This window comes from Poecilia latipinna, unplaced genomic scaffold (genome assembly GCF_001443285.1).
Source record: "Poecilia latipinna isolate Pla-1442-1.1 unplaced genomic scaffold, P_latipinna-1.0 Scaffold60, whole genome shotgun sequence".
NCBI lineage: Eukaryota > Metazoa > Chordata > Actinopteri > Cyprinodontiformes > Poeciliidae > Poecilia > Poecilia latipinna.
Window position 1 is genome coordinate 498,117 of NW_015112676.1, and position 10,765 is coordinate 508,881.

Consider the following 10,765-nt stretch of genomic DNA (forward strand, 5'->3'; position numbering starts at 1 on the left):
AAAATTTAAAAAAAAAAAAAAAAAAAAAAAAAAAAAAAAAAAAAAAAAAAAAAAAAAAAAAAAATATATATATATATATATATATGTATATATATATATATATATATATATAAATTTTATTAGTCTGCCACTTAGTGAAAATAAATAATATTAAATTACATATGTTATATATCTTAATCCCACCTGGCCTAAGGCCTAAAACAGGAACACTTTTGTGCGTCAGTGAGAAATATAAATGCAACCATCTGTTTTCCATCCATCCATTTTCTTTACACCCTTGTCCCTTAGTGGGGTCGGGAGGGTTGCTGGCACCTCCATCTGTTTTCAGTTGTATCTAAATACATTAATGATCTTTTTAACATTCTATCCTTACATAATTCTCTAGCTTACCTGTAATCAAAACAATAATCAAATGTTTATTTCTGACTTTCATGCAGAAGTAATCGATTCAAAAAGAGCTGCTTGACCTTTCGTACTGCCTCGTAACCTGGGATAAAAAGACTTGTCTTTCGCAATACTTGTGTATTGTGTAGAGCACAGACAATGGAAATTCAGTATTTTGAAATAGGAAGTTCTGTACAGAAAAATTTGTCACGAGTCTAAACCAGTCACCGACCCGCAGTCACCTGATAAAGATTGTTTGACTTCAAACAGATAGAAACGGAAATGAAGAAATTAGAAAAACAGACAACTGCTCATAAAAAAGGGACAATATTAAAAGTTTTCGTTATGTGACGTTAATGAATGGGGCGTGTGAATATTTTCTGCACTTGGTGTATAATTAACATCAAGCACAGGAAAATTACGCAACTTTAAAAATGACAAGTTATGGTTTCAAAACAGCAACACCCAATTATTGAAAGCAGCATCCTGTGAAGATTTCCAAAAAGTAAAAAAAAAAAAATATTATTTATGTTTTCCATACAAATTGTAACACAGGGACACAGCAAGGAAGCATTCAAGATTTTAAATTTATCTTCTAAACATATTTTATTTACAGTTGGCTTTGTGGTTTCATTCTAACTCCGTCTTAATACAAGAGTCCCAAATAGAGTTTGTCATAATGACTAACCAAGGTCTGCTCAGATTGTCATTTATTACCTCTATGCCTTGAATACACCTGAGAAAATTCAGTTTGACGATAGCATGCCATCAGTCCTCTGCTGGCAGGGATTTTTATTTCACTTTTGAGCAATCCAGTCCCGCAACTTCCTCAAAGACTTCCTTTGGTTTCAAACCTCAGCTAAATCTTATGCATTTCCCTTTCCTGTCTCACGTTAAATATCATTTTGCAGAACAAATTCATTGGCATGGTATACATGCTTCTTTTCTCCCTATCCCAGGGAAACTACACTTCTATCTATAAAAGGTCTGATTCTGACCCTTTAAATGCCTTTATTTGAGCATATTGTGCAACGTGAAACCGCAGCTATTGCTACAGGGAACAGAGACAAGGAACATATGAATTTTTTGATTATACAACTGGTCACTCTTAGAGGAAGAAACTTAAAATGTGTTCAATTATTTTGCAACAACCAATTATGAACAGGAAAAAAAAATCACTGTGTGCAAATAAATTATATATATTATAGATAATAGATATATAATAAGAATAATAATATATTTGTTTTTTTCTTAGATGAAAGCCCTCCCTTCATTGCCTGGTTTTGCTTCTCCGCTCTTAAGAGCTGGGATTTGTGTTCAGTGGCTGCATTTCCATCTCCATGCCAATAGGTGTCGCTCTTTCCATGTTTCATGTCCGATGCCTTAGCGTAACAAATATCAGTTGGAATGATTCTGGACATTTCTTGGATTATTCAGATAATCAAGAGAGGCTCGGACGTAAATGGAGAACCATAATGAGCCATGAGAGCGTTCAGGAGTTTCATGCTGTGATACTTAAGGAGCGGAAAGGGTGAAGCCATGAGCGAGCGACAGACAAAAGGCTAAGATCGAAAAATGCATACAGTCATAAAAAATAAAATAAAATAAATAAACGTCTTGGAACAACTTCTTGGATCTTGTACTCTCCTTTCTGAAATTCATATTAAGATATATTATCAATATACAGATGGAACATTAATTTATCTAACTTATCCAGTTTAAAAAGTGTAAGTGGTATAATTAATGTATTTTCCCAGTAACTTTGATAAGTATGACTTACGGATACAGAAAACCTAAAATTCGGTTTCTCAGAAAATTACAGTAATCCATAAAAGCAATACAAAAATGTTTCTTCTTCTTTCTTTCTTTCTTTCTTTCTTTCTTTCTTTCTTTCTTTCTTTCTTTCTTTCTTTCTTTCTTTCTTTCTTTCTTTTTTACTTTAGAAATCGACCTAAAATATGTCCATGTTTTATACTGCATCCAATCACCATCATCTGCACTGACTTTGGATTTGACTCCTCCTGTGACTTTCTGTGCCCCACTCCCTCCAGACATGCGATTTGATTTGTCCATAAACTCTCGAATGCCGTATTTGCTTCAGATTTTTTTTCTGGTTGTCGTGTGGAAAGAGTTTCTCCTTCCACTTAACCTTCTGTTAACGTGTGAAAACAGCTCCCTGTGTGCGAACAGCCAGTTTATATGAGAAAATGACTTTTCTGAGGATAAGACTGACGTATCAGCTAGTACTTGAAATCCACCACTTTGTGTGAATGAATTTATATAACTTATAAATTAACAGTTTATTTTTTTGAGATATTCTATTTAAAATTTAAGGAGTGGGAAATGCCCCTCCGTGTCTCGCTGAGGTAACGCCCCTGAAACCTGAGGATACCATTTGCGTTCATCCTCTCCTCTCCATGCTTGTCGGTCCGTATTTGTATTTGCGTGTGAGAGGCGAGCGAGAAAACGGGAGTAGGAAGCTGCGGAGGCGCCCCTCACTGCAGCATCTCAACAGTTAAATGTTAATTTATCAGTCACCCCTGTGAGTACGCGCACACACGCACATGGTAAGCCCAGTCTTCATAAGCAGGCTGCCGCCGCTGGCACCTCGTTGTTCCTTCCCACTGATCCTCCTGCTGCAGCGCAGAGCGGCTCGGAGAACATGGCACTGGCCGACACGGAGCGCGCCGCGTCCGGCTGCGGGGACTCGGGCTCCCCGTTTTCAGAGATCATCGAGCTGAACGTCGGCGGGCAGGTGTACGTGACCAGGCACAAAACTCTGATCGCCGTGCCGGACTCGCTCCTGTGGAACATGTTCAGCAAGAAGTCCCCCAAGGAGCTGGCGAGAGACAGCAAGGGGCGCTTCTTCTTGGACAGGGACGGCTTCCTGTTCCGATACATCCTCGACTACCTGAGAGACCTGAACTTGGTCCTCCCGGACTACTTCCCGGAGAAGAGCCGCCTGCAGAGGGAGGCTGACTTTTTCTTGCTGCGGGACCTGGCTAAGCGCCTCAGCCCGCGGGTGAGTAAGGACAACTCGATTAGCGAGGAGATCAGCCAGAGCGACACGGAGGACGGCGCGCAGTGCTGCTCCTCCTCCGGGGAGCCGTTGCACGCCCTGTCCGCCAGCGGGGCCATGCGCTCACCGTCTCTGGACTCCAGAAAGTCCGGGTACATCACCGTAGGATACCGCGGCTCCTACACGATCGGTAGGGACATCCAGACCGACGCCAAGTTCAGGAGGGTGGCGCGCATCACCGTGTGCGGGAAGACCTCTCTGGCCAAAGAGGTGTTCGGAGAGACGCTGAACGAGAGCAGGGACCCGGACAGGCCCCCGGAGAGGTACACCTCCCGCTACTACCTGAAGTATAATTTTCTGGAGCAGGCGTTTGACAAGCTGACAGAGGCGGGCTTTCACATGGTGGCCTGCAGCTCCACGGGTACCTGCGCCTACACCAGCAACGATCCAAACGAGGACAAGATCTGGACAAGCTACACTGAATATGTCTTCTGTCGGGAATAAGCTCATTCGTGCCATTTCGATGTAAAAAAACAAACAAACAAAAAAAAACTGTACATAGCAAAACAAAATCTAGAAAGGACTGTCTTTTTCAAAAGTTCTTGTTCTGAATGGTAGGGAACGAGAGGCAGAGAGAAAACTGATTACTCGGCTCGGAAATAGATTCTAGACACGGTTCTAACTGAATTTCACGGAGAAAATCAATTTGAGTTTGTTAACTGAGCATCACATGAGCAGTTGCGCCTCCAAAGTATGGGAGGGGGGGGGGAGGGGGAGTGGTTATCCTTAAAAATGTTCATTTTCCAGTGTCCAAACAACATGTGGGGTTTTTAGTTTCTCACCTAAACTCTGTGTGACATGATGTCAGGCCTTAACTTAGAAACGACAAAGGCACTCCTGATTCTTCAAAAATGAAAAGCACAAGTTGTAACATTTAAACAGAGATGAACAAATCTCTTTGTTTTGTTATTTGTTCCATAAATGGGAAATTATGGTTTAGACCTGACAGCAAAGCTTTTAAGAGGGTTTCCTACTATTTTTTTCTTCTTTTTTTTTTAAAATAATCCCACTCAAAGTAAGAAGAAAGCCCTCCAAACCCAACATAACACACCGTAACGAGCTAGAGCATTTCAAGCAAGGGGATCAACAGGTATTAACTTATTTAGTGCAGAAATTCAATGTTAAATCATGTTAATCTTTCTCTGCTATTTTTCATAGAACATAACTGCTTATTTAGGTAAATATGTTGCCTTTTTTTTAAATATATAAATAATACAGCAGTATTTATTATTTTTTCTTACATGTTGAATTGAATCTTCTCAAAAATGTAAAGCTTACAAATCTTTGTGTGTTTCTATTAGATGAGATGCATCTGGTGTGAAAATGTTGAACGAGTCAATGGATAATTAAGATTCATCTTGGACTTGAGGCAAGCAACTTGACACTTTGACTTACCCCATAGCAACTTGACTTGGACTTAAAGATTAACGAGATTAGACTTATGGCAAAAGATTTGAGACATGGATTTTTGTGTGTGTGTGGCATTAGTGGCCTTTGTTGACAGAAGATGGGAAAGAGGCCAGAGAGAAACGGGTAGCCATGCAGCCAATGACCAGGTATTGAACTCTGTGACGTGGATTGTAACGTGGAGAACCTCCTCTAATCGTTAACCCTTGAGGCTTGACTTGGACTTGTCCCTCAAGACTAGACATTAATTTGAAATTGCTCCTGAAAAACAACAGCTTTTGACTTAGACTTAGTCCTTCGTAGCTTGAGGCATGATTTGGACTTGCTTCTTGAAAACTCGAGACTTAATTTGGACTTGCCCCCGTTGTGTTTTGTCTTGGTCCTCAGTAACCTGAGACTTGACTCAGACCTGCTCCTTAAAGACTTGATACTTGACAAGGACTTGGAAGAAATGACATGCAACCATCCCTGCAGTCTTTCGAAAACTTTCTGGAGGCGCCCTGGTGTTTGTGCTGCGTGGCATGGCACAAGCAACTGCCATCGTCTTCATCGCCATATAGTCCCAGCTGATTTAACGCTGAACTGATTTGATGTCCAGGAGAGCTGACAGGCGGAGATTAATATTCGGTGTCAATGTACATTCAGGGCTGACTTGTTTGCCCAAGTTTTGTAGTGTCTTCTAGCAGTTTCTACCGCTGCAGTGACCGTAAATGTATACGTGGAATGTCTGCTATATTTGTTACAGTGTTCAGACCTAAATAAAGCCTTCTTCTCTTTTACTCCAAGCTCTTTGCCAATCATGTTCCTCTTATAATCTGCACTATCTGTTAAAATTAGTGGGATTTTACCTCCCTCCCCCCCTTCATTTCAAACCCCTACTCCACAGGGAATCAAAGAGTCAGCCTCAAAAAGAGAGACATGCCCTGTCCGGAAATCTCAGCCCTGCACGGCGCTGGGAAAATTTGTTTCACTTTTCGAAAACCCTAAAGGCCTAAGTTGAACATTTTCCTCTCTTTCATGTTTGGCTTCTTGGATGTGCTCCGTTTTCTTTTCAACCGCACGAGAAGAAAGCCTCCACGTCTGAATGTTGTTAGCACTTAAATGTTGCAGGAGGATGCGCCGCTCCTATTTTGTCACACGAATTCGGCAGCATGGCGTGTGGATGCAAATAATGCAGCTGCGCACACATGATGCCATTATCATTTCAAGTGTAAATAATGAAAGGGTCCAGCTGCACACAAATAGGAGGGTGCCGTCTGCCAGCGATTGTGAATGAATGGAGAGTCAGTGATTGGCCAGAGCGCAGCCAGCTCTCGCTTGAAACGGACTCAGAAAATGGATTGTTACACCTTCAAAATGTGGCTGGGATTAGAGAACGAACAGCAGGCCCTCTTTGGGGCTCGGCAGAGATGATCTCTTGGCTAAATCATTTAAAAAAGACTGTAGGTCTTTCTCAGCCACCATGTAGAAATTGTGTGAATTCAGTAATATTTACATTTTTAATCTCTACACTGTATTTTCATATGTATGTTTTGCACATTTGACAAAAGCAACGTGGTCGGCATCTCAACAACCACAACAAAAGCAACAGGTTTCTGTACTAAAATGTATTTAGTGAGATTCAGCAGCTCAGTATTGGCTTAGCCTTACTTTAGGTCAAAAATCGTTATACCCTTAGGCAATTTCATAATTCAAAATTTGTAAAAGAAGAGCCGGTGCAGCGCTCTACGGTCTGAAAGCCTACCACTGACTCCTTCAAACATGCCTTGTGTCAGTGTGGCAAAATCATCCAAATGGCTTTCCAGAGAAGACATTTGCCAAGTCCTTGTTGGTGCCTGCAAGTTTCAGTCTAGCTTGAAAAGAGTTGAGTTTGGAGCAGACACTTTTTTTTCTTGATTGGTACACACTCACAACATGGCAATGTGAAACTGTCTTCATCAGACAGTGACACTGGTGGTGTAGTAGTTTTCCATTCATGGTAAGTTGGGGATTTTGCGGGTCCTAAACTCTTCCTGAAGAAATTTCATTCACTTAAGTCTGATACGTTGGGTGGGTCTGGTGCTTTGAAACTAGGTGCTCCACCAGAAGAGCTTGAGTTGCAATTTGCTGAGAAACATTTAATGAAATATCACTGGGGATTCATTGATATATTTGAGTCTGTACGAAGAAAATGTGACCCTGTGGACTTAGAGGAAAATCTAAAATAAAAAAAAACAAAACAAACAAACTTGTGTACCCAGTTCTTACGTTTAAAAATCAGTCTCGGAGAGCTAGCAGACACATATCGGTGTACAAAAAAGCACATTATAAGGTATACTCTCACAACCCTTCCCTATACAAAATCTAGGTATTACTTTGAGAAATGCTCATGCTTCAAAAATAAATAACTAGTTTTAATCCTTTCTTTTTTTTTCCTTAGCGTCAGAGACACACAAGACAATGGACAGCATTGCCATTTATTAGAACTGGCTTCTTTTACACGACATTTATTCCTTGGAAACACCCTCGATTAGTCACCAGTCCGTCATCGACTTCTGCGTGCAAACAACTGACTCATGGCCATGTTTACTCATGAAATATTATGAGCACCTCAGCCGCTGTGACACTCGTCTCCTCTGAGACTGTGGATTGGGACCCAATTGAACATGTGCAGGGAACTATCATTCACAACTGAACAAATTGTTCAAGCTGTCGCGGCACATGCAAATTCAGTCCCGCGGTACTTGCTTCATATTTCAGCCATAGAGCGTGATTTCCATTGCATGTTGTCACTGATTGTGAAATGGGAAGAAAAAGGAAAGAAACAAGTATAGCCTGTGTGATTGAAACGACGGATGAAATCTTTATATATGCGTCTTTGGAATCAGTTGCGGTAGGCGAGAACTCTCTCGACAAATGTTACCAAGTCCACAGACTTGGTGACATAATTGGCCTGTTGGAGCTGAGAGTTGTTCAAAGAGATTGTTAGAAAAGGTCAAGAGCATTTCTCAAAGCTTTATATGAATCATACATGAACGATTTGCTCTAATAATCAGTGTCCAGGATACCACCCTGTGTGAGCAGCTAACTAAGGTAAGTCCAAAGCCCCAGAATCTCCCAAACACAAAGCGAAGGACTTCTGGTGGCCAGCGTGAATACGCTATGCAAGGTCAACCTGAATAAGAACTACTTCTAATTTTGTAATTTTAAGATGACATGTTTTTTGTAGATTCATAATCCACCACCTAAACATTCTGTACTAAATTCCCCGTCACAACATTAGAGCTAGTTCTTGTTCATTCATCAGTTCTGTCAATAAAATAAAATTTGAGAATTTATTGAAGCATAGTGTATCTGTGATGTCATTGTGTGGCACCTGCATAGCATTTTAAACTTGATCAGTTTATTTAGGTCTTTTTTTTTAAAACTTTTTTCTGCTCATATAAATTTTTATTTCTCTAAACTCTCAAGAAACTACTTTAACTAGAGACACCAAAATGAGTTTAATTAAAAATGCCCTCCGTTGCCGTGCTGCGGTGATAAATCACCCATGAAGTAAATGTTGAAATTGTTTGAGACACTGCATTTATTTCTAAACTATATTAAGAAGAGTGACTTGGAAACTAAAACATTGATTATTATTATAATACGCTGGTTGAGGAAGGGAGCTCTGAACATCTCACAGAACAATGTTTAATCCATCGTTAAATATGGAAAGAGTTTGACACGGCAAACCGAGAAAGACGTTTAACCTAATTAACCTAATCAGACTCGACAGGCAGGGTGGACAATAATTAGAAAAGTATTAGAAACTTTGCTTGAACTTCAGCAGGAAAAAAGATAATATCCCTTGACATTTTTTTTTGCATTTCATGGTGTTCCACAAATTATTGTATTGACTTCCATCCATCCATCCATCCATCCATCCATCCATCCATCCATCCATCCATCCATCCATCCATCCATCCATCCATCCATCCATCATGTGCTTGTTGTAGATTCTCAGACAAATTTAAATCTCGACTGTTTCGAAGTCATTTTCATACATGGATATTCTGTGAACCAAGCTTTTCCCTTGCAGCTCTTGGGTAATGCTTTGGGTAAACCTCTCTTCCAGCCTCCAGTATTTCACAGGCTTTCCTGACCAGCTTTTATGTCCCTGCTGAAGACATGACATACAGCACGATGTTGCCTCCCCTAAGTTTTAACCCTTGTATGAAGAAATGGGGTCCAACCGACCCCACACACGTAAAACTTGTATCATTTTCCATAGTCCTCTACGTTTGCCTCAGTCCTCGCACACACAAGGGTTAAGGTGTGGATAGTGTGTTTTTAGGGTGATGTGCAGACCTAGTGAACCAGTAAACAGCAAAATCTCAGATCCTCCCCTACATGGCTTATGGACCAGTGCAGATAGGAATTCAAATGGCTTTATTTTAAACAGTGTCAATCTCCCTGTCATTTTTCCATAAAGGTGAGATGTGTAGAGTGATGACTAACGCTGCGTCTCTGATTAATGTTCTCCTTGCCCTGTATGGCAATTTGGTGGATCTTTCCATTTTCCAATGACAAACTGAACGGTCAACTGAGAGATTTTCAAAGCTTAGGGTAATGTTTTATGACCTTAAGCTGCTTTAAAGTCTGCAGCTAAATTGTTTTGGCACATTCTTTGGTCTTTATTATTTTACATTTAGCCCACTAAATGCCCTGAAGTTGTATAATTTCATTTTAATATTATTTTAAAGAAATTGAAACCATATCTATTTAACATTCATCTTGTTGTACATTACTTCCTGATCCTAAAGAAACACATACATGTTTTGTTCACATACACACAGTTACCATTGAATGCACACACTCTTAACTATTAACAATTTAAAAAGACAAATTAACCAAACAGTGGGTGTGTGTGGACAGTGGGACAAAGCTGGAGTAACCCAGAGAAAACACAGGGAGACCCCAGGCCAGGATTTGAACTCAAGACCTTCATGTTGCAAAGGAACGATGCTTCCAACTGCACCACCAAATCAGCCATAGGTGCAACAACTGTTAACCAAATTGGCCCCATCAAATTGTCTACTTGTAGTGTTTTTCTTAAAATTACAAAGCTAATTGTGTTTTAGGTTGAAAAGTAAGAGGCTTAAAATGTAGATCAGCATCTAAAATTAAACCTCGTGTGTAAGGATGCCTATGAGTTGCATCCAAATAAATAGAAGTTTAAAAAGTTGCACATGAGCATTGTGTAGGACTGCAAAACATCATATAAGGAAGCAAAAACATGACGTCTTGCAGAGTTTGAAACAACTGAATTCACTTTGTGCTCATTTTTATTTTGCATTTTTTTTTAACATTTGAAAAAAGCACACGTTGCATTAAAATCCATCTCGTGTGCGTCCAGGCCCTGCTGGACGTTCGCCAATGCCACAATTTGCGATCATCAGGCCCCACATCAACGTAACGCGTCCTGATAACCCGAGCCGAGATGCCATCCACGCGCTCGGCCATTAAACCTGCCACCTTTCATGGCTGCTGGGTCCTTTTGAAAATTACGACCATCAAAAAGAAAATGTCCTTCCTGCAGCAGCCATGCATTTGTGTAAAAGCCTCCCCATATACAGCGCTGCTCGTCTCACATCAAAGCCTCACAGTCGAGTCTCCTCTGCATTCGGAGGGTTATTGCCAATCAGCGGAGTGTTATTTGCTCAATGGCGTGCTCATTTTTTCATTCATGTGAGGCAGCACCTGGCAGCGGCAGACTCCCCTTTATGCTTCTCATATTTGATTGCTGCCCTAAAGACCAATTACTGGACTTCAGCACCAATCAGGATGCATTAAGTTGCTCTTTCGAGAGCGCTGCGACTTTATTATGAGATCTCAATGACTCCTGAATTAATCAGTGATGTTTGTGTTGGACTT

At 40.6% G+C, this 10,765-nt stretch overlaps 1 protein-coding gene across 1 annotated transcript; it reads left to right on the top strand.

Moving 5' to 3' along the window:
- Positions 1-2,443: 2,443 nt before the first annotated feature.
- Positions 2,444-5,649, top strand: kctd12.1 (potassium channel tetramerisation domain containing 12.1). Its single transcript, XM_015056882.1, has one exon. The coding sequence runs from the start codon at positions 3,047-3,049 to the stop codon at positions 3,905-3,907; it is 861 nt and encodes a 286-aa protein (XP_014912368.1). The 5' UTR covers positions 2,444-3,046; the 3' UTR covers positions 3,908-5,649.
- Positions 5,650-10,765: the final 5,116 nt, after the last annotated feature.